This window comes from Carya illinoinensis, chromosome 5, assembly GCF_018687715.1.
Source record: "Carya illinoinensis cultivar Pawnee chromosome 5, C.illinoinensisPawnee_v1, whole genome shotgun sequence".
Taxonomy (NCBI): domain Eukaryota; kingdom Viridiplantae; phylum Streptophyta; class Magnoliopsida; order Fagales; family Juglandaceae; genus Carya; species Carya illinoinensis.
The window spans coordinates 46,073,371-46,098,926 of record NC_056756.1 but is presented as its reverse complement, the minus strand read 5'-3'; the positions used below and the strand labels follow the sequence as shown (position 1 = coordinate 46,098,926).

The 25,556-nt window shown below is 31.6% G+C and overlaps 2 protein-coding genes and 1 long non-coding RNA gene across 4 annotated transcripts; 2 read left to right on the top strand and 1 right to left on the bottom strand.

The window, feature by feature from the left end:
• Nucleotides 1-9,668: 9,668 nt before the first annotated feature.
• On the top strand, nt 9,669-11,976 carry LOC122310684 (histone chaperone ASF1B-like). The gene is made up of 3 exons (XM_043124792.1): nt 9,669-9,945; nt 11,191-11,306; nt 11,392-11,976. Exons 1-3 carry the CDS (start codon nt 9,837-9,839, stop codon nt 11,746-11,748), a joined length of 582 nt encoding a protein of 193 aa, XP_042980726.1. The 5' UTR covers nt 9,669-9,836; the 3' UTR covers nt 11,749-11,976.
• On the bottom strand, nt 11,859-18,749 carry LOC122310683 (protein DETOXIFICATION 16-like). Of its 2 annotated transcripts, XR_006242656.1 has the most exons (9): nt 16,107-18,749; nt 14,678-15,222; nt 14,373-14,459; nt 14,127-14,183; nt 13,778-14,016; nt 13,557-13,675; nt 13,356-13,442; nt 12,824-12,950; nt 11,859-12,083 (listed from the first exon to the last, which is right to left on the bottom strand). XR_006242656.1 is itself a non-coding variant. In XM_043124791.1 (8 exons), the coding sequence occupies exons 1-8, from the start codon at nt 16,434-16,436 to the stop codon at nt 12,891-12,893; spliced, it is 1,524 nt and encodes a 507-aa protein (XP_042980725.1). In that variant the 5' UTR covers nt 16,437-18,749; the 3' UTR covers nt 12,575-12,890. The 2 variants fall into 2 exon arrangements, 1 of the variants encoding a protein (XP_042980725.1); XM_043124791.1 differs by lacking the exon at nt 11,859-12,083 and having other exon boundaries at nt 12,575-12,950.
• A 198-nt stretch (nt 18,750-18,947) lies between these two features.
• On the top strand, nt 18,948-21,781 carry LOC122310685. The gene is made up of 2 exons (XR_006242658.1): nt 18,948-19,084; nt 21,397-21,781. It is a non-coding gene; the product is annotated as an uncharacterized LOC122310685 (long non-coding RNA).
• Nucleotides 21,782-25,556: the final 3,775 nt, after the last annotated feature.

Below are 25,556 nucleotides of genomic sequence, written 5' to 3'. Positions count from 1 at the left end.
CCCTGCCCGCCCCGTGCCCCCGCTTAGTGTATTTCATATGGGGCGGAAGACCCTGCCTCAGCATGTGCGGTGCGGGGTAGCCCGTCTGCCAATGCAGGGACAGGGCGGACAGGGGCAGGGTACTGCCCAGCCTTACTTGATGGTATATGATATGATTTTTCATATAAAAAATTGGGATTAAAAGCCTCCACTCCCTTTATAAAAATGAATATGGGCATTTATTGATTTTTTCTTGAAAAACTCTATATATTTTGTGAAAATGATTGAAAAACGAATGATGAGAGGAGGGGGGTAAATAAGTATTTTGTGAAAAGCATTTGATGTTTTGCTTTCTTTTCATTCTCTCCCAAATAACTAAACACCTAATTAAAATACATTTCTATATAGAAGTACAAATTTATAACATATGCTACCTTATTTCTCACATAATTATAATAGCTTCGCATATTTATGAGAATTCGGAGGCTTTTTGCCTCGGGTTTTTGAAATAATGAAATAACAAAACAAAGTGTAGGTATTTTGCTTTCAACATAAAAACTTTATATTTGATACTCTATCTCTCTTATATAAACCTTTATTATTTAGCAAAATAATTACAAAAATACTTAATAAATATTATAATAACCACACTGCCATAAAAATAAACAATAAGTAGTCTTTTTGACCCAACTCCAAAGAGTTGGCAATTTGGTATTTTGGTTACAAAATTGAGACGAGATATTTTGTTAATAATTAGATAAAATATTATTATAATATAATTTTTTAATATTTGTTTGTTTTAGAATTTAAACAAGTTGAATTATTTATTATATTTTTGTGTCTGAATTTGTAATGATTATATGAGATGAGATAGTTTAGGTTTGAGTATCCAAACCACTACTTAAACATTATAGATACATTTTAAGTAATTGAGTTTTTATTATAGGAGTGTCAAATCGCGTTAACGGTTCGTGTTCGTATCGTGTTAAGGCATGTATATTATACTATATGGGTTAATTCGAACACGACCCATTAAGCTTATTATATCAAAATCTTAAACCCTAACACGACCAATTAATATAAATAGTTGACCCAATCCGGCACGGTAGTGAATATTATGAAATATGTTAATACGAACCAACCTTATCTGTTTCAACCCAATTTATGTAAATGAGGTGAACAAACCCGAAATTAACCTGATTAAATTTATCATAAATTTATATAAAATGTTAAAATCATAATATTTATAAAAAATATATATATAACTTACTACAAGTCTAAAATTACAATTTAAATAATAAAAATATCAACATTAAAATTTTAATAATTTTACTTTTAGTTATAGGAGTATAATTATATATTTAACTTTCTTAACAAGTCAAAATAGGTTGACATGTTATTAATCTAAGGTTGACATATTATCAATATGTTAAATAAGGGTGAATTCGGTCCGGTCCGGGGAGGTTTTACGGACCGTTCATGACCTATTCGGTCCAGGATTTTCCCACCCTGGACCGAACCAAACTTCATACGGTCCGGTCCGGTCCAGTCTGGTTGGTCCATTTGGTCCACCCTATGACTTTTTTTTTTTTCAATGACATTTTGTTTAATACTTATGTAATTATATTGTGACATATTTAATATATATACATATAGTATACTATTATATATATTAGTAATACACTACTACTATTAGTCTATTAGTAATAATACTATAACTAATAACTATATGTAATAATAGTAATAGTGATAACTATATATGTAACTATATCATGTAATAATAATAGTAATATATGTAACTATATGTAATACTAATAACTAATACTATTAGTCTATTAGTACTAATAACCATACTAGTACTAATACTATAACTAATAAATATATGTAATGATAGTGTGACGCCCCCAAATTCCGTTTGGGATCGGACGGACATTTGAAGCGTCGAGACATGCAACACAAGGTTACCTGCCCCCGTTCATGACATATAAGATGCAATGTTCCTAACATGCATCTAACATTATGCAATATTCGCAGCGGATAATTTTTTTCTTTAGCAATACTATGCACCAAATTGAAAATATCCCAAATACTTAAAACATACTTCATACATAAAGACTCATTGAGTAGATCACAATACTAGTCCAAAATGGTTATGATCCAAAAAATACTAAAGATGCAACTCCATTGTACAAGTAGTAATTTACGTTAACTACTATATTAACATTGACGTCACACCATCGCTTAGTCAACTGTGTCTAGTTGATCAGCTCCTGATTCTCCTTCAGGACCTGTAACAAGATCTACCATTCGGGGGGAATGGTAGTTGGGACTACCAAAATGAGATTTGATTACAAATCTCAGTAAGTTAAAACTTCAAGTGCGACCACGAGGAACTGTAATTAGTGATTCTAAAAGTTAGAACTAAATCACTAAATATTTGAAATATGGAAAATACTAACTTAAAGAGTAAAATTTTCATTGTACTCTCTACATGTGGGAAAATGACCGTTTTACCCATAACTTAAGGATTTTGCATACTAACTCCAAAAGTTTCCAAAATTTACATTCCTCATGTAAATTTTGTCCTAAACTTAAATATCAACTCATAAAAATTAAAAACAAAACACAACTATGAAGAACACACTATGGCCGAAACATCCATAGGCCATTTCCCTTGATTTTTGTTGCAATTCCTTCCAACTTCAAAACTCATGCTTAAACCAAAATTTTATAACAAACATCTTCCAATCCTAAGTTCAAAACCATACTTAAAACATCCATTTAGAAAAAGCTAATAATTAACACCAAACTTTTTTGTAAAAAGATCCAAGCACTTGAATCACAAGTTTTGACCTTAAATCAAAACATCTCCAAGAATTTCAAAAATCAAATCTTACTTCTAACATATTCATAATATCATCCTAACATCAACCATGCTTTAAATCATCAAAATAAAGTCACCAAAATCACAAAATAACATTTGGAGTTTTTGGTTTTACACTTAGTCCAAAAACAGAAACTTTTTCCTCAACTAGTTTTGATAAATCTCTTGATCTATGACTTATAAATATATGATCTTCAAACCAAACCATTACATGGTTTAAAAAGATGTCCTAAAACATATACAAGCTTCTAATTCAAGATCACATGGTTAGAAATTAACCAAAACATAAATTTAGCCAAGAATATCCACACTTTGGCTTATCTGAATATCTCTTTACATAAAATTTCATATCTTTGAAACTAACATCAAATATCTTCAAAATAATAATATAACATGTATATAAGATGTTTAGGATCCTCCAATAAAATTATCAAAGTCATTAGAATAGGTTTAGACCACCAAAGAGTTAAACTTTCTCAAGACAGAAACTGTTTTTCCTCTTCCAGTTTCTAAGTTTCTAAATCTAAGAAAATATTTCATCAAAACCTTTAATCATGCAAAAATCCTCAACCAATAGTCATATATACATGTTAACAATACTCCATAAAAATTTCGGACCAATATCTATCCATTAGCTTGGTCAAAAACTCCAAACTATAACATATTCTCCAGTTTACCTTCCAGAATGACCTTTCTATAGTTTATATAATATTTGACTGACCAAATGATCTTCAAATGGGGCAAATAAGATATCCATGTAAACTGGACTAAAAAAGGAACAACTTATATGAATGAGACTTTATGATAAAACACTTACAACAGCTTCAAAATTGGCGTGTAAAATACCTCCTAAAAGCTGTCTGAGAGAGAGTGTTTGATATTCTTTCAATGGAAAGTGTAAATGAAGATAATTTCGTGGGGAGAGGTGGCCGGAGATAATTATGGATGAGAGATGGAAGAGATGAGGCTGGAGTTGAGAGTTGAGTGTAGTTTTCTCCTACCCAAAATATCTATAAAAGATTATCTCATAATATTCTATCCAATAGTATCTACAAAAAATCAACTTAAGATATTTTTATCTAATAATATCTATAAAAATCAACTTAAAATATTTTTACCCAATAATATTCATGAAAATTACCTCAAGATATTTCTTTTTATCCAATAATATCTACAGTTTTGAACAGACGTTTTGTCCGAAAATATGAAAAAATGTTATTGCGCCATAAGACTTTAAATAGCCCTCCGAGTCTAATGGCACAAACCATAATACATTTTGACATTTCTAACTATCTCCAATAATCAAAACACACTTCTGATACCATAGTAAATAATAACACTAACTATGTAGTTAGACAAAGACCTATACGATTAATGGATTCGTGAAAACTTATGAGGTTTTCACGAGGTTCCTAAAGTTAATAGAAATTTCACAATTGAATTTCTAGCGGGCTGTTACAGATAGTGATAATATATGTAATGTTATATTAAATAATAGTAATACTCTTATTACTAATATTCTATATAGTTATTGTGACGCCCCCAAATTCCGTTTGGGATCGAACGGACATTTGAAGCGTCGAGACATGCAACACAAGGTTACCTGCCCCCGTTCATGACATATAAGATGCAATAATCCTAACATGCATCTAACATTATGCAATATTCGCAGCGAACAATTTTTTTCTTTAGCAATACTATGCACCAAACTGAAAATATCCCAAATACTTAAAACATACTTCATACATAAAGATCCATTGAATAACTAAGATCACATCACTATTCCAAAATAGTTATGATCCAAAAGTACTGGAGATGCAACTCCATCGTACAAGTAGTTATTTAACTACTATATTAACATTAACGACGCACCGTCGTTCAGTCGACTGTGTCTAGTTGGTCAGCTCCTGATCCTCCTTCAGGTCCTGTAACAAGATCTACCATTCGGGGGGAATGGTAGTTGGGACTACCATAGTGAGATTTGATTACAAATCTCAGCAAGTTAACAAAAAACTTCCACACAGACTAATGATGCATGGATGACAGTAAAAACATAAATGCATAATCAAATTCGTAAGTAATTAAAGCATAACTTGGCATACAACATAGCATAATTGACATAACTTAAATTGAAACATGAACTGAACTTGATCTGAAACTTAACTTAGCATGAACTTGCTCTGAAACTTGAATTAACATGAAAAATACATACTCCACAGTTGTTGTGGCCCCATGTATTCTACGTGCAAATACATACTCCACAGTTGTTGTGGCCCTATGTATTCTACACAAACTTGACTTAACATTAAAAATACATACTCCACAGTTGTTGTGGCCCTATGTATTCTACACATCACTATGCAGTTAAATACATACTCCACAGTTGTTGTGGCCCCATGTATTCTACATAAACTTGACTTAACATGAAAAATACATACTCCACAGTTGTTGTGGCCTCATGTATTCTACGTGTAAATACATACTCCACAGTTGTTGTGGCCCCATGCATTCTACACAAACTTGACTTAACATGAAAAATACATACTCCACAGTTGTTGTGGCTTCATGTATTTTACGCATCACAATTGTAGTTAAATACATACTCCACAGTTGTTGTGGCCCCATGTATTCTATACATCACTATGCAGTTAAATACATACTCCACAGTTGTTGTGGCCCCATGTATTCTATATAAACTGAATATACTCAAGATGAAACGTGACTGGAATATGAAAGGACTGAAGCCCTGACGTAACATAACGTGACTTGAACATAATTTGAAATACATAACCAACTTGAGATAGTAATATTTCGTAACATGGCATAACATATAATAGACAACATATTTAACATGACATACTTGCAACAGTGAATATTACATGACTTGATATACATGTAATAGATGGCATACTTAGCATGACGTACTTGTAATGTACAGTAATACATAACAGAATATATTATGTAACAGATAAAAATTGATGACAAAATAAATTCTGTATAACAGACAATTACGTGATAACTTAGCATGGCATGACATATATAATAACACATATACCTACACTGTAGTTCCTTTACTTAGCACACATACACAGTAGACTGCTAGTAAGTTAAAAGCTAACTTACATCGATCTCCGCGTTTCTTATAAAACTTCAAGTGCGATCACGAGAAACTGTAATTAGTGATTCTAAAAGTTAGAACTAAATCACTAATAATTTGAAATATGGAAAATACTAACTTAAAGAGTAAAATTTTCATTTTACTCTCTACATGTGGGAAAATGACCGTTTTACCCATAACTTAAGGATTTTGCATACTAACTCCAAAAGTTTCCAAAATTTACATTCCTCATGTAAATCTTGTCCTAAACTTAAATATCAACTCAGAAAAATTTAAAACAAAACACAACTATGAAGAACACACTATGGTCGAAACATCCATAGGCCATTTCCCTTTATTTTTGTTGCAATTCCTTCCAACTTCAAAACTCATGCTTAAACCAAAATTTTGCAACAAACATCTTCCAATCCTAAGTTCAAAACCATACTTAAAACATCCATTTAGAAAAAAGCTAATAATCAACACCAAACTTTTTTGTAAAAAGATCCAAGCACTTGAATCACAAGTTTTGACCTTAAATCAAAACATCTCCAAGAATTTCAAAAATCAAATCTTACTTCTAACATATTCATAATATCATCCTAACATCAACCATGCTTTAAATCATCAAACTAAAGTCACCAAAATCACAAAATAATATTTGGAGTTTTTGGTTTTACACTTAGTCCAAAAACAGAAACTTTTTCCTCAACTAGTTTTGATAAATCTCTTGATCTATGACTTATAAATATATGATCTTCAAACCAAACCATTACATGGTTTAAAAAGATGTCCTAAAACATATACAAGCTTCTAATTCAAGATCACATGGTTTAGAAATTAACCAAAACATAAATTTAGCCAAGAATATCCACACTTTGGCTTATCTGAATAACTCTTTGCATAAAATTTCATATCTTTGAAACTAACATCAAATATCTTCAAAATAATAATATAACATGTATATAAGATGTTTAGGATCCTCCAATAAAATTATCAAAGTCATTAGAATAGGTTTAGACCACCAAAGAGTTAAACTTTCTCAAAACAGAAACTGTTTTTCCTCTTCCAGTTTCTAAGTTTCTAAATCTAAGAACATCTTTCATCAAAACCTTTAATCATGCAAAAATCCTCAACCAATAGTCACATATACATGTTAACAATACTCCATGAAAATTTCGGATCAATATCTATCCATTAGCTTGGTCAAAAACTCCAAACTATAACATATTCTCCAGTTTATCTCCCAGAATGACCTTTCTATAGTTTACACAATATTTGACCGACCAAATGATCTTCAAATGGGGCAAATAAGATATCCATGTAAACTAGACTCAAAAAGGAACAACTTATATGAAGGAGACTTTATGATAAAACACTTACAACAGCTTCGAAATGGGTGTGCAAAAGATCTCCTAAAATCTGTCCGAGAGAGAGTGTTTGATAATCTTTTATTAGAAGGAGTAATTGAAGATAAGTTCATGGGTGCTGGCTAGACACATTTATGGACGAGATAAGGGAGGTGATAAGGCTGGAGTTGAGAGTTGAGTGTGGTTTTCTCCTACCCAAAATATCTATAAAAGATTATCTCATAATATTCTATCCAATAATATCTACAAAAAATCAACTTAAGATATTTTTATCTAATAATATCTATAAAAATCAACTCAAAATATTTTTACCCAATAATATTCACGAAAATTACCTCAAGATATTTCTTTTTATCCAATAATATCTACAGTTTTGAACAGACGTTTTGTCCGAAAATGTGAAAAAAAGTTATTGCGCCATAAGACTTTAAATAACCCTCCGAGTCTAATGGCACAAATCATAATACATTTTGACACTTCTAACTATCTCCAATAATTAAAAATACACTTCTGATACCATAGTAAATAATAACACTAACTATGTAGTTAGACAAAAACCTATACGATTAATGGATTCGTGAAAACTTATGGGTTTTTCACGAGATTCCTAAAGTTAATAGAAATTTCACAATTGAATTTCTAGCGGGCTGTTACAGTTATAGTGATTTAATACTAACATATTACATATTAAGTTAACTATACTAATACTATTATAAATTTACAAATATATGATATATTATAATTTATATTATAACTTTTATAATATGTTAATACATTAATATATATACTAGTACTATATTTTTTTTGATCGGTTATACTAGTACTATATATTATAGTTAATAGTTATATATTAAAGAATATAGTAATACGTTGATACTAAATACATATATAATATAGTTATAGACTTACAATGATTTAGTTATTATGAATTTATAATTAGTATAACTATATAATTGTATTAGTATTAGACTATTAGTAATTCAATTTGACTATATTATATTAGTAATATTAGTTATGTTGAACTTGAATCAGTTAGTTAGTATAACTATATTATATATTATTAGTATTAATATAAATATTAGTATTAGTTGTAACTATATAGACTATATTAAAATTGAGAGTCTTAGACTATATAATAGACTAATAGTATTAGTACAACTATATAAATATACTGTATAGCTATATATTAGTTTTAATTATAGTGATTAGTATAACTATATAATATTAGACTATTAGTATAACTATATAATAGTAGATTATTAGTATAACTATATAATATTAGACTATTAGTATAACTATATAATAGTAGATTATTAGTATAACTATATATTAATATTAGTTATACTGTTATAGTGATTTAGTATATTATAATTTATATATTATATTTATACTATAACTCTTATAATATATTAATATATACTAGTACTATATATTATAGTTATATATTAAAGAATACAATAATACATTCATACTAAATATATATAGTTATATTTCTAGTGATTTAGTTATTAACTTATTATGATTAGTATAACTATATAAATTATAATATAGTGATAACTATATTAATTAAATATAAGTATATTGATAATTAAATTATATTAATTATAGTGATAAATATACTATATATCTATACATAGTATTAATTATAGTGATTAGTATAACTATATAAATCATATAATAGTATATTAGTATTAATAGTAGACTATTAGTATAGGTCACTATAGCTATTGTTGAAGTATTAGTTATAGTAATTTATATAACTATATTAGTATAAGTATAACTACAATCTATATTAGACTATTAATATTTTTTTATACCATATATAATTATATAATTAATTATATACAACTATTATATAAATAATAATTTTTTTTTTAATCCATTCGGTCCGGTCCGGGACTGGACCGAATACCTTCAGTCCCTTTAAAATTGGACCGGGACCGGACTGGACTCATTCGGTCCAGTCCGGTTTGGTCCAAAAATGACCGGTCCGGTCGGTTTTTCCGGTCCGGACCGTTCGACTTTCAACCCTAATGTTAAATACTCGTGTCTTAACGGGTCAATCTATTATACTTTGAATTCGTTAAAATTAAATTTAAACATATTATTATCATATTATATTTATATTGAATTAACGGATTATATATATATATATATGTATATATTGCGACCTCTAACTTCTAGGTATTAAATTGAGCAATGAAAAAATCAGTAATATCTCTAAATTAAATAAAAATCAGTAAGACAAAAACTCCCGCCAAATTGTGAACCCACTTCCCTCCGGGCCTCCGCATGACCCACTACGGGCTGCAGCAAGTAATCCCGCATTTACTCCTCGAAAGTCGAAACAAACCCACCTCGGTCCTCGAAGCTGTATATAAAACTCAAAGCCATTTTCCGTTCAAAGCTATTCCGGACTCTTCCCCTCTTCGATGAGTGACATCCAATCCCGGCTTAGGCCCCATTCTCATCCGAAGACAGCGGAGTCCTGTTCCGGTTCCAGACGATGAGCGCAGTGAACCTCACAAACGTCGCCGTTTTGGACAACCCAGCCGCGTTCCTCAACCCCTTCCAGTTTGAGATCTCCTACGAGTGCTTGGCCCCCCTCAAAGACGGTAATCTTAATACGAGGAATATCATTTATGATTCATGTTTGATGATTCGTGCACTCAAGCTTCATTTAGCTTTTATAGAAATTATGAACGTTAGTTGCTCCTTCTGGTGGTGAATCCGCAGATATTTACTTCTTTCGTTCTTCTGCAGATGTTCATTAGAGTAATGACCAAACTAATCGATGAACTTATTCATACTTCAATTAAAGTAGTGGGCAACAAACTGTTGTCCTGTTTGAAAAATATATGAAAATCTAGTTTGACCTTTGAAGTGTTTGGCATGTTCGTAATGAGGTCCTAAAAAAATTAAAGATTTGGAATTTAGAGTGCCGATAGAACAGATTTGACCGGATAGTTGGAAAACTGACGCTACTGACACAAATAATTTTATGGAAAATGTATAGTTTTTAAAACAGAATTCCCGATATATATTTATTTGATCCGGAAGTGTAACACCTTGTACATTGAGTTTACAAGTAACTCAGTAGATTATAAAGGTAGTCATAGGTGCTAACTTTCACATTGATTACTTATTAGGTAAAATCGTGAGTGATTTTAGAGAGTTTTTAAATTACCCAGTTTTTTTGGGGTTACAAGGTAAATGTGACTAACGTTTTCTTTTTCAGTTGTTACATATGGATTGGAAAGTTGGAACTTTTTCTAGAATCTGTAGTGCATTGGAATGTTTTTAAGTGGTAGTAAAGCTGGAGTTCAAAATTTAAATTACGAGGGTTGGAGTTTGCAAAAGGAAAATTCATGCTGTGTACCTTTGAGTCACGATTAGGATTGTAGTCGATATAGTCTACAAGTAATATTTACTTTTAAACAAGTTATCACTTAAAAATTTAGACTTTCTAAATTTAGGATGAATTGCTCAATGGGAAGAGAGAGGTAAAAAATGACGGTGATTTAATTAGTGCTGTATTGAAATTAATGCTTTGAGATATGCGAATATGGATGAGACGAGAAAGGACCTAATGTTATGAAAATGGCACTGGAGCCTACTGACCTTTTGATCAATTCCTTGCCATCTTTCTCTCTCCCTCCACCATTCCTTTTAGGCCTTAGCATAATCATACTAACCAGAAGTGGTCATCTTTTTCTCTGAACTATATGTTTTTCTCTAAGTTATAGAACTTTGTATTCTTCTTTACTGGTTTGTCGTGAGGCCTCTACAAATTAAGGATTGTTCATTTGAGTTCCATTTTTCCTTTAGTTTCCATGTCGTAACTCTGTAAAACTTGTCAGATTTGGAATGGAAACTCATATATGTGGGATCTGCCGAGGATGAGACCTATGACCAGCTTCTTGAAAGTGTGCTTGTTGGTCCTGTCAACATTGGCAACTACCGATTTGTCCTTCAGGTTATTTTTCATTGCTGCTTGGCATTTGAGTTCCAATTTGCTTATGAAAGTAATACTGAATTATTTATCATTCAAACCGTGGCAGGCAGACCCTCCAGACCCATCAAAAATCCGTGATGAAGATATCATTGGTGTCACGGTACTACTGTTGACATGTTCTTATCTAGGACAAGAATTTGTTCGAGTTGGATACTATGTGAACAACGATTATGATGATGAACAATTAAGGGAGGAACCTCCGCCAAAGCTTTTGATCGATAGGGTACAAAGAAATATTTTGGCTGACAAGCCCAGGGTCACAAAGTTCCCGATCAATTTTCATCCTCAGAACAATGAGCATGGTGAAGAACCCCCACCTTTACCAGAACATGCCACTGAAACCAGTGAGAATGGAGAGGAACCACCACCACCTTCTCCTGATCATCCTTCCAGCGACCAGTAGTCGTAAGTCGAACTTGCTGCCTAACACAACGGAAAATTCCTACTTCAAATGTTAACATACTGATCATTTTGTGTGAAATTGGTTTTGCTAATATTGAGAATCTCCATATGTATTGTGAAGTGTCAGTTGGATTCATTTGTACCATTTTTGTGTTTGTGTTGCTACAATATGGTATATGGTGTTTCATGTCTCCGAAATTTTGAAATCAACTTTTTTATTCTCGATTAATTCATTGCTTGCTCTGTAGTTCCAAGTCTATTGAGAAAACATCAACGCTGTATTTTCTGCTTCCCTTGGATTGCTTATAACGGGTAATAGGAACCTCTCCATCTCATCTGAAATGAACAGTATCCATTTAGTGGAAATCATAGAGTATTTTAGTCATTTCATATCATATTAACAAGTGAAATGATCAAAATAACCCATATTTTATTAGTTGTAACAGAAGCAGAAATGCTACAATTTATCATGGATATGTCGCCAATCACATAACTGCCAACTTAGTTTATAAGACATTTGTAGACAGTTCAGAATTTTCTAAAGAAATAAGTTGCAGGCATCCCAGTCTTTCAGCAAGTAAGAGATCTTGATGTAAAATCTTTGGTCCATCTATATAAATATTTCTTATTCCATCGTTGGCTAGAGATAAAACTCACAATATTATAGGCAATGTACACATAACTTCGCATTGCACACATTGAGGTTGGAACAGAGCCTGAAGTGGTTTGTTTTGGAAAATACTCACGGCTTCCCGTGATTTTATGAACTCTCTAGGTTTAGGTGTGTATCTAAATCATTCTGCAGCACCATTTGTAATCTTTGTCCCTTGTGTCAAATACTGGCATTTATTTTTTGGGTTATCAAGATTGCATTAAACTAATAAAACAGATACAAAAGGAGGGTGTCAAGCTTCAACAAACACGAAGAAGTAAAAACAAACAATGCAGTGCAAAAAAGAAAATCCAAGTGGGAGATATACACTCTTTCCGAGCATTTGAAATAAATCCTGATAAAGTGATGCATATACTTCTGAAAACTTTTCCACCTGGGAATTATGTAGGAACAATTTCCTTACCTTTTTCTATTTGGCATTGGTTTTACACGGTTTAATTTGTTTTCTTGATTTGCTGTGAAAACCAAATCTATGTTTCTGTGTCAATAATTATGTCACTTCTCCGAACACCATGCTTAGATTTCATTGCCTGAAGAAAGAAAGAAAGAAAGAAAGAAAGAAAAGACATTATTTAAAAAATCATATTTGTAAAATAAAACCCAATTCTGGTACAGTGATTATTAATTTATGCCTTAGAAGCCAGAAGACATGCACTTTGGAGACGATAGCCTTGTCTTGGAGTCGTTGTATGTCAGTATCATATTGAAGTTACAATTTGGCAGCAGAAATTTATGACATATTGGTTTTACAGCTTTAAGCTTGAACCGCACTCCTCTAGCCCTTAGTTACGCCATCTGTGTAACTAATGGTTCCCAATTTTTGTAACTTTAGCTAAAATGCCCCCAGTGGGGTGAAATTTCTGATTAACTCTTATAATGTCCCTATCAGTTAATAGTTATATCCAAATTAAGGTCCTACATTGATGAGATCATACCTCTATATTCCAATCTGTGTATTGGTTTACTGTAATTAGTGCAATAACTTGAACAGAAAGTGCAGATATGATTCCCATCCAAAGCCCCTGCTCAAAACCAATTTCAGAACTTGAATACCGACTTGAGAGAGAGAGAGAGAGAGAGAGAGAGAGAGAGAGAGAGAGAGAGAGAGAGAGAGAGAGAGAGAGAGAGATATGCACCATCCCCCCAAAATGGAAGACAAAAGCAAAGAGCACAGCAGAAGGAATTCCCACAACATAGTAAGCGCCAAGATTTATAAATGCGCAGAGGTTTTGCCACCCACATCCTCTAGCAGCCCCTAGATAGCCAAACAGCAGTAATACTAATGCGCTTAAACTAAGCAAGAAAAAACAAAGAATCATTGATTATTGAACTCACTACTTGTGATAGAATTTAAGACCTGAGAGTACACATTGGAATCCATCCAAGAAGTCTGACAGTGCAAGCAATGGCATCATTTTAGCAACATATCTGACCACTTCTACTTCATTGCTGTAGAGCTTTCCCCAAACATTGCGCACCAAAATTGTAGTAATTCCTACTATTGCACCCTCTGAGATGGACACTATGATCATGACCGAAAGAGCCAAGCGCGCAGCATGTGGGCGCCCAGCACCCAGTTCATTTGACACTCTTGTACTATAAGAAGAATCTCTTAGTGTTTGGGAGCAGTTCATTGAGTTTGGAATTGACAATGGTACTGGTGTGAAGAGAAATGAGATATTACCGAAGCATATAGTGTGACTAACCTTATAGCACCGCCTAGACCAACAGAGATCATATAAACCATCCAACATGTGTTAAGACTGTAGAATTGAAAAAATTACAGAACTAAGGAACTATTTTTATATGCAGAAATGTATAGTTTGTCTTACAAAATGATGCAAGTAGCAAAATTGTAGTCTGTGATCCCGAGTTACAGGAACATTAAGGATATATATTTCCAATTCTTTGATACTTAGGTTTTCGTAAATTAGGAATACCATAAGGAATACCTTATTGATAACACTGATGTCTCTAGTTTTGGATTTGGTAGAAGGCCAGATAAGAGAACAACCATTTCGAAGGACCAATACTCCAAGCTGCCAATAAAATATTTTCATATTGTTATGAACAAAACTATTCTAAATGCTTTAATAGAGTGGCTTTGAGATGTAGCAATTACAATGGTATATCATTCATGCTTTCTGCATGCAAATCAATAAGCAGATAACTAGAATGATCCAAATTTCATTTGCTAATAGAAGATTAGCTCTGTTGCCTGGAAACATATTACTCATGAGAAGCAAATAGCATTTACCATATCATGATTGCTGATGAAACAGCTAGCTTTATAAAGCCGAGAAGATCATGCAAGGCTTCTTCTGAAAACCCAGTCCAAGTTTTCGAGCAAGCTGGAGAAGATTTTACATAAATTGCCAGGAAAAGTACGTTAACCCAATTGGAAATACCAATTGCCAAGGCTGCTCCTTTGCTCCCAAATCCAAATTTGAACACAAGAACCCAACAAACAGGAACATGTAGCAAAGCCGTGATTCCAGAGGTTATCAACATAGGAATAACATTGTTCTGGGTTTGTAAAAATCTGTTTAGGCATTGAAGGAGGCCGAAGGCAAAAAGGCTTGGGATCATCCAGCGATTGAAAACTCCGGCTTCAGTAGATATTTCATGGTCTTGGCCTAGAGCTATGAGAATGGTGCTTGTGTAGTACCAAATTATTGCTAGAGGAATGCTTAAGGCTAGGAGGGTTAGCATTGCTCGCTGCGTGTGAACACCTAGCATGTGGTACTGTTTCGCTCCATAGGCTTGTCCGCATAGCGTCTCTAATGCGCTTCCCATCCCTAGCTACAAGACATGTTTGAAACAGAGGAAATTGAAGCTAATTTAATTGAGATGACACGTTGCCCCAAAAATGCTGCTTCGTGTCGAGGGATTCATGAGTGTGGAAGGAATGTTTTTATCGAAGGAAATTTGGAGCAAAACGTGCCATCAACATTTGCCTTCTTCTTTGTGCAGCAATAGCTGTAGCTTAATCTGAAATTGTGCAATCCATAACCTTATATCTATTAAATCACCAGTTGTGATTGTCCTATTTATATAGTTTAGACTCAAGATGGAGGAAAAATCCACTAGTGTGCAAGTACTAGTCACAATTTTTTAGAATGAGTTATGCTACTCGTAAGTCCACGTGTTAAACATGTTGTGTTTGATTGTTGAACCAAATTCAATTAATCTCAAGTCATTTTAAATCAATTATTGATGGAACCCATTATTTTTTTAACTTCCTATAAAAAAGTTATACTTATCTCAACTTATTTCGTACATTTTAACATAAAAAGATAAATACATCTTAATAGAATTCACAATTTATTACTATTTATAACTCAACTCAACGTCCAAATGAAGCCTCATTTGCTGCATCTTTTAATGTTACTAATTAATTATTTGTTTAGTGTGTCAATAAATAAGCTCACAAATAGACCCATCAGGTGAGCCTTCTATCTTCTAAATTATGACATAACAGACTTTTTTAAGAAACATATATACCAAACTCATCTTTGATGGAAAGTCTTATTATCCCTGAATTTGTGATGATTTTCAAACATTTGACACTGGTTAAGCTTTCCATGAATTCCATATACAAAGATTACAGTTTACCAAAAAGAAAAAGAAAAATATTAGTCTGCAGTAGTGTAGGAGAAAGCAGAAGATGAGAAGGCTGTTGTTACCAGGACAGTGAAGCCAGTAACTGAAGCAAAGGAAGACCCCATGGAAGCACCGGAAAGAGGAAGCTCTCCAAGATGACCGTTGAACATGATCGATATAACTTGTAAGCTGTACTGCAACATACTAACTGCTATTAAAGGCACTGCTAACCGCATTTGTTTTTTTGCTTCTTCCACATAATTTCCTATCCAACAATCTTCTTCTTCTTCGTCTTCTTCATCATGCCTTCTTTCTTGGATCGTAATCATATCAGAGTCAAGACCTGAACTTTCTCCTCGTTTCATCCTCGATTTCTCCACCCAATGCGAGAAAGAGGACGAAGGAGGAAGCATCCTTATTTTACAACCTCAACCGTATTATAATTACCAATCAAACAGTGCATGTCACTGTTAAAAATATAAGAAAATGTTTGATAAAAAATAAATTTTTTTATAACTGACATGGAATAGTATTGCAATAAATCAGTGAGCAACCTGTATTATTACAGTACTGCTGTCGAATACAAAATTGTATTATCACAATCTCAAATTTTTTTTTTTTAATGCTACTGCATATAAAAATAATAATATTTGCATATGTAAATTTCTTATATTTCATTTAAAAAAAGTGAATAAATTTAAAATTTATATAAAAATAATAATTTTTTTAACAATAAACTTTTTTTTTATTTATAAAAAAATGAAGTATATTAATGTAACGGTACTGACAAATAAATAGAGAACGTTCAGTTAAACTAATATTATGTTGGAAAATATCTAAATGGTAGGAACATATTTTAATTATAAACATGCAATAGGACACGATAGGAGACAGCCAAGTCGGCTATATTTAATATCATTGACGACAACAACTACAAACGATTGATGAATTTAAATAATATCTGTCACGAACAGACAAACATGCAGCAACCTCTGCACTGCGACACCTATGGCCATATCTATATCTATACTAATATATATGGCCATATCTATATCAATATCTATATTAATATATAAAGTCTGAATTATTTATCTATAATATTTTTGTCTAATATTTTTATTTTCAATTTTACCCTTAATTTTATTTGACAATTATGGTAATTTGTATTTTACTTTTATTTTACTGACAGTTATTTTGGTCTTTCTCCATTCCCACCAACTGATTTAATTTTTCCTATTTTATTTCCAGTTTTGTCCATTAATTTTATTGTCCAGTTTATCGTCCTTGATGTCGTTTTGATTTGCCGACTTGATTTTAATATCTTTTTACTGTTAAAGCTTATAACTTTGTCTGATAAAATGCAATCGGATTAAAATTAAATGTCAATATTTCTTTCATTCTGTATCTTCTGCTATCTATTTTCTGTATTCTAACCTTTTAAAAAAAATATCCTGGATGAAATTAATTGTGAATCTCAACAATTATAGGTATGTTTTTGTTGTTTCTCTCAATATTGTAAAGATGAATTGTATTGTATGAATGTTACAGTATGTAATTAGATGATTTGCATATGCATATGTTGTGATTTCTTCTAATTTTTTCATATGTTCTGAGAACACAAAAAAAAAGCACAGAGTGAAAAAAGAAAACCCAATTGTTCTGAAATTTTTAAAAAAAAAAACTATCGGATTGAAAAAAATTATTCTGTAGATGTGAAAAATAGAAATCTAATATACATCAATAGCAAAACAACAAGGAAAAATACACGCAAAAAATAAATGCAGACAAAATACACTTAAAAAAATACACACAAACAAAATACCACTCAAACAGAGTTCCTTAATACACACGAGATGGTGAAATAAACCCACCCAAACAACAGATGCGACTGAGAAAGTCAAAAAAAAAAAAACTCCCTTTCAACAGAAGAAGAAGAAGAAGAAGAAGAAAAAAAAAAAAAAAAAAAAAAAAACCTCCTTCTAAAATAAAGTTTCAAAAATAACCCTACGCCCATCTAGTCTCTCCCACCACCAAGTGTTTCCTCCTCCCAAGCCCGAGGACTGTAGCCCATTTCTCTTCCCTCGCACGGATGGTCTCTCTCTTTCCTCTCATTTGTCCCTCAGATCTGCCATCAATGACAGCTCGCAGTCATGCACGTGCATACCGAACCTATTTTCATTGGACTTGCGAGATGTATGGGATGTCTCTGTCTTACTAGAAATCTCATAAATATTATTATTATCATCTCACCTACTACGTTACTATTTTAGATAAAATATTATATAATATATATTATCATCATCTCACCCACTCCAGCGACTCTCACCCACTAACCCACCCATCTCAGTGAGTCCTACACATGTTGTAAGTTGTAAGGTGTATAGAGCCCAATAAGATGGGTGTGTTAATGGGTGAAAATCACTAGAGTGGATGAGATGATAATATATATTATATAATATTTTATCTAAAATAGTAATGTAGTGGGTGATATGATGATAATAATAATAATATCTATGAAATTTTTAGCAAGACAAACTTTCCATACATCTCGTAAGTCTAATAAAAACAGGTCCAATATGCATGTACATCACTATAAGCTATCATCAATGGCAGATTTAAGAGACAAATGAAAGAAAAAAAATGTAAAGAAAAAGATCATCCATGCAAGAAAAGAGAACGGACTACAGGCCTCGAGCTTGGAGAGGAGGAAGCAATTTTTTCCAATCTTACCCTTCCTTCTGTTGTTAAATTACGTTCTCATTATTTTTATCTTTCCAATTTTATCCCTATTTTATATCTAAATTCAACAAGTTTTATTTGTCGTTTTGCTTCGTCGCCCAACCATTATTGTCTATTTACATTTACGTTGTTATCGCTTCATCTGTTAGATTGAAACTTCTTCACGACTGAAATTTGTCTGTTTCGAATTGCTCCTCCTTCTAAATCTCGGCATTCCCTGGTAGGCAGAGGAGAGTGGATCGGCACGATGGGCAGAGAGAGAAGGGTCATGAACTGAACTTCATTGCCTTCACCGTCGTCTTCCTCTGCTGCTACAGCTCCGGTAAGTGCTTCTCCTTGGCATTAAAATTTATACATCTTAAATTCGACATGGTCAGGACATATTCTCACACATTAAAATTAAATAATGAAATCTTCACAAAATATGGGAGGCAGACACTAAGAAACAGAGGGAGAGAGAACTCGAGAAACAACCAAATTGAAGAACCAAATCTTCACAATACATGAGAGCCAAACACGAGAAACAGAGACACCCCAAGCATGATACATCCCTACCACATCGGCTTGGCGGCCCCAGTGTCACGATCCAACAAAAGAAACAGATCCCAGAGGCAAACAGAGACCCAACAAATAACAGATCCAACCGAGAAACCCAAAAATATCCATGAGAAAAAAAAAAAAAAAAAAAACCACCCAAACAGAATGGCTAACACACGAGATGGTGAAATAAGTCTTAACTGCTCTTGACATTAAGATCCCATCTACAGAAAAGAAACGGGATGAATAAAAAAAAATCAAAAAACACCTCCACAAGAAAGAAAAACAGATTTAACATTCAACCCAGAAACCCAAAAACAAACTCACTTTTAACCAAAAAAAAAAAAAAAACCCTTCAAAAATAAAATTTTAGAAATTTACCATTTTCTTCAAAGGCAACGATAGAGAGGCCGTGTGGGAAGAGGGGGCTGCGTCGGCGTGTGGAGGAGAGGAAGGAGGTGGTGGCAGCGGCGAGGTTCTGACTGGCGGTGGCTGGAGGCGACGATGGTGGCTCACGGTAGCAGATTTGGTGGCTGTGCACAGGGAATCTGAGAGAGAGAGAGAGAGAGGAAGGAGATGTTACGAACTCTCAAGTATAAATAAAGAAATCTGGTACTTCAAGGACCAGTGCCTCCAATTATACGATAATAAGCCAAATGAAGTTCTCCTCCTCATTAATAAGATAACTTTAAATATAACTCAAATAATAACTAACCAACAAATAAATCTAGACCCACTACCATCATGTTTACCCACTACGTACAACTGGCCACTAATCCCATAATATAAAATAACAACCTAAGCTAAAGACTCGTCAAAAGTAGATTAAAAAGTAACATAAATTGAATATGCTAGAATTAGACTTCTGAAAGAATGATGATAATTACTAGTGGTTGGATTAAATGGACAGTGCAAATTAATTATTTAGGGGTAACATGACAGGACAGGAGAGGAGAGGAGGGAGAGGATGTGTTGGGAGAAAATGAGAAGTGACGGAGAGAGGAGAAAAGGATAAATGGCTAGGTTTTTTTGCTATAAACGGTGCATCCGTACGTGATTTTGTGATAGAAATGTAGAAGATAGCGTTAGGAGAGAGAGAAGAAAATATAAAATTTCTGTGAGAGAGTAAGAGGGAGATAGAAGAAAAGGACAAAAAAAATTACTACAGTTTTCAACTTTGTTTAAACGGCACAGGAAAGAAGGTGGGTTTTGTATATATTTTTGTGGTTGTTTTATATTAAAGAAAACAATAAATTTTAGAAAAAAAATTGGTTCAATTTTGTACTAAAAAATTTGATATTTCCAACATTTAATACTATTTTTTAAATATGAATTTTATATTAATAAAAATGTGATATTCATGAAGTTATTAATAGAATTATTAAAAACAATATTACTAACAGATTCAATTTATTGCATTATTTTATTTTCTTCCACTTTTTATTCTATAAATATTGAATTTTTTTATCTGAACTATTATTATTATTATTATTAATATATCAATATTTTCTTATTTAACAAATATAACTATACATTTTTTTTTGTTTCTTGTTTCTAATGTGTTTTTTGTACCGATCTGCTGATTTTGTTCTTATTTTACTGTTCTTTAATTCTCTTGTTCTTCCTCTACTTCTTTTTTTTTTTTTCACTCGTTCTCTACTTCCTGATACATGCTCCTTTTTCATATGAAAAAATCTTATTCTATTTTTTAATATTCATATAAATACATATGCAATTTAAAAAAGAGTTATGTTACATAAAGTCGTAAAATGCGTAAATATCATGTAATCGTTTTAAAAATAATAAGATATACGATTAAAAAGTTAATTTTTTTTTTTATAGATCATGTATTAATTCACTTTTTCTAAATAGATTATGTGGCATTTGTACAATTTATAATTATAAATATCATTTTTCTATAAAAAAAAATACTTGACATCATATGTTTGTTGTACAAATTTTTTTTTTTTCCTCACGAGGGATTGATTGTTTTTAATAAATTTCTTCTATTCTTAAGACGTATTAACTAATTTATTTAATTTAATATAATCTGTATGAATTTCTTTAGAAATAAACTTTTTGTATTTTTGCTTACAGAGAGAGAATCTGAATACTTGGATATCTCGAACGTGATATGAAGTCTGATGAAAAAATATCTTTTATACGGGCAGTTATGCCTATCACGGGTCTGTCAACACAGGTCTCGAATTGGCTGAGGAAAGCCATGAATCTTGGTCGTCCAAGTACGCTGATTGAAGAGTGGCAGGAGCTTAGTTGATTGAGTGAACAAGTCTTACACGTACCTGCAGTTCGCCTCGGAAATAAAAACCCAGGCTACCTTCGAAATTTGCCTTTTACACTATTTTTGCTTTTGCCATAAATGCATGTAATATTCGTTAGGTATTGTATCATTATCTCCCATATATATTCACGTCTACCTATATCTTTGACAACTTCTCAAATCTTTTTTAGATGACACTCACAAATTAATCTAGAATTTATAATCTTTCATAATTTTTATGTTGACCGGAAAGACAACATTATTAAATATAGAAATGCATTTAAACATCATTAACACACATTCTTCTAATTTTTATCTAACTTTCCTTATAAATAAATCTTGAAGAGCTTGAAAAATGCCCGTTAAAAAGAAATTGGTATGTTGTTGAATTAGACAAGAAAAAAGAAGAGATTCTCTGAAAAAGAAAAGAGAAATATGTTGAGTTTAAATTATATATCGCTTTATGTTTTGATCCATATTATTGATGCAACCAATCATTGTACTAAAACTTCTAATGTTTATGTAGTTAATAATATAAAGCCATGTACAGTTATTTTAAGTATAATATTGGGGTCCATACAGTTCACTTAGACCATTCCTGTGTACACCAGAAAATAGAACCGATTGTGTACAAGTACAAAAGCTCTGAACATAGGTCAAACTAATATATATGCTAATTATATATATATTTATATATATATATATATATATATATATATGTTTCTTAATTCTACGAATAAGTTGGTTTGTTAGTCCTATTAGATTTTCCTTTTACATCTTTTGATTGATTGTAACTAAAAGTTTAACCCCTATCAATAACATTTGATTGAGCCTATGGAACAACCTTATTTCCAAGATTAGTTTTAATCTCTGTACCCAATCACAAGTTAAATCCTGGTTATTTTAGGCAGCGCCTTGCTAATTAATTTTTTTAATTTTTGTAGCTATTGTTGATTTGCCCCACTTATTCTTATGAAAAGTATATAGATTAATTCCTAATTGTTCGCCGTATTTCTATCATCCTCGTTCATTGATAAAGTTCTTTTGTTCCATCTACCAGTGAAAGCACCATTATCTAAGTTCTGGTCGTTCCAGCCCCCCAAAGTGAGTGCTTGATTTGGTTCCATCGTTCCAACCACCACCTTGTTAATTGGTTTCTTTAATCTCAGTGAATATAATCAATTGGTTTCTTTAATCGTAATGGAAGAGTAATTGATAGGATGCAGGAGACTTATAACACTAAGTTAGCAAGAAAAAAGTCTATGATGGAAAAAAGAATTTATTCATTATTAATCCACTGCTCCGCAACAAACTCGAATTAATTACTTTTCTACTTGAGAAGATTCAGTCGAATAGGTGTAGGTACAAGGTTTGCGATTGTTTTATTTTCAAAAGAATGCTTATTATTTTTAGTTTGTAGTTAGTTTGAAGAAACTTTCCATTTTATTTAGAAATAATAGAAACTGCAGCGTTAATAACTAAAGAAAAACAAATGGTAGTGACATAAAAAAAAAATATGATGCTTGTTGACGACATAAAAATCGTTCAATAGGCTGGAGGGGGAGAAATAGTTATTCCCGTTCCATTGATGCGATCTGGGCCTTTATCGGTGTTGTTTGGGCCTCCAAGCAGTATTCCGGTGGAGCCATACTGCTTCGGTGCGTGCGTACATGGCGATGAATAAAAAGCGAGTGTAGAGAAAATAGAGAGAATTGGACATAACAATTTACATGGTTCAACGCTAGGCCTACGTCCACGAGTTTGGGGAGAGAAAATTTACTATAATATTTTTGTTCTTGTTACAGTCTCTCATATCTCATTATATAATAATGGCTCTGAATATATATTTATTGGAGGATAATCCTTACATTGGAGCCTTTGATCTGAAGATTGGAAGTGGAGTTGAAGGAAAAGAAGAAATCGAGAGAGAAACCATGGAGAGAGAGCTTTTCCATTTTAAATGCCCCTGATACTTCCTGCATTAATTTCTGTCTTCTCATCCCTTCTTAACACCCCATGCCTGCTCTCACATCTTGTCCCCTCTAATCTTCTAGCATCCAACCAAATGAGCTGGCCCTGGCCCTAGGCCTAGAGATTTTAGCCCCTCACAGTCAATACCAGTCAAATACATTAAAAGTATAGATTAACTTGGCTGCCAATGTTCCCATCTAAGTTATTGCAAATTAATTACATGGTCAACAGTTTAAGAGTTGTCAAGATTTCCATGCAAACATAATAATGTCATAAACTAATGTTTTGAATTTTGTTATATTTTATTTTTTAAATTTTTATTATATAAAAAACAAAATATAACAAAAATATCTACTATATATAAAAATGTAAATATTAGATGAATAATATTTTCGTCTAACATTTTTATATATTCTAATTATTTGTAATAACATCTAATGTTCAAAAATTTTTTTTGAACTATTTTTTTTTTTATTTTCTTCCATATTTCAATTTAGTCCATTTATAATTTTTTTTCCCATTTTCCCGTATTGCACGGTTAGCCCCAACTAACACATTATCTTTTATATTTTTCTATAGTATATTACTAAACTGGAAATTTTTTATAAAACAAATAAAATTTTACAACGTTTTAAATTTTATTTTTTTATATTTTAAACTCTTAGTACAATTTTATGCAAAATTCATATATTAAGTAAAAAAAATTTAAATGAACTATGTAATAATAGCTAAGTAAATGAACATATAATAATGTGTTTTTTTTTTTTTTCATTTGAAACCAAAAAAAGAAAAAAAAGCATTAGAAAAATTATTCATTAAAATAAATAGCGAATATTGTTTTTAATTTGTAGCTAATTTGTAAAAACCTTCCATTCTGTTTAGAAATAATGAAAACCATAGCATTAATAACCAAGGAAGTCCAAATGGTAATAACATAAAAAAATACAATATCTATATGAGTCAAAGACATTCATGTTTGCTAAATGCAATTTCAGAAAAAGAATGGATTATACACTTGCGTACAAAAATAAATAAATATGGATAATTACGCCAAAATAAGCTCAATGTGCTTTCTGCCAAATTTATAAATTAAGCTACGTTATAAATACTCTAACATCTTTTTTTGTTAAATTTCTTACTTTTATTGTTATATCTTTAAATATGACACTGGCTTATGTATAAAATTTATGTTTATTTATTAACTTTTAAATTTATATAAACTTCTCATTGTTATGATTATATACTTAAATAGGACATTAAGTTGTATGTAAAGTTTATTTTTATTTTCTTTATTTTTATCATCTAGCCATACATGTAGCAAATATTACTCTTAGTGTGTGTATATGTGTATGTATATATATATATATATTTATATATAATTACCATAAAATGTTTTTCTAAACTAGGCAAACGTCCAGAGGGCGTTTGTTCTACTAGTATATATCTAGAGTTTTGCTACATACAAGTAAAGTCGCGTACTAATCTGCGTACCAATACTGATTCTTTCATACTTAAAATTTAAATTAACACTGTTTTCAATAAAATCTACTTTTTTATCAATTACATCATATTGGTGCACAGATTAGTGCATAACTATGCTTGTAACTATATTTTTTCATATATTTATATGGAAAAGTCTAATTACAAGCACATTTATATATTAATATGTGCACCAATTTATTGTGATTGATCAAAAAGTAGATTTTATTAAAAATAATATTAATTTAATTTTTAAATATAAATAAATCAATATTAATACATACATAATTGTGTTTGTACGTAATAAAATTCTATATATATATTCATGTTCCCGTCAGACACTGTGGCCAAAATGCAATCAACAACCCGCATCAATTCATCATTCCCAAGAGAATAGAGGTCTGATTGTTTGCTCACGATGGTAAAAAATCATTGAGAAATGGTTTTGTTTTCCTTAACGATTAAGAGAATTAGAATTGGTTTAGCTATTTCAATTTTTAAAATTTAAAAAAGATATAATTTTTTT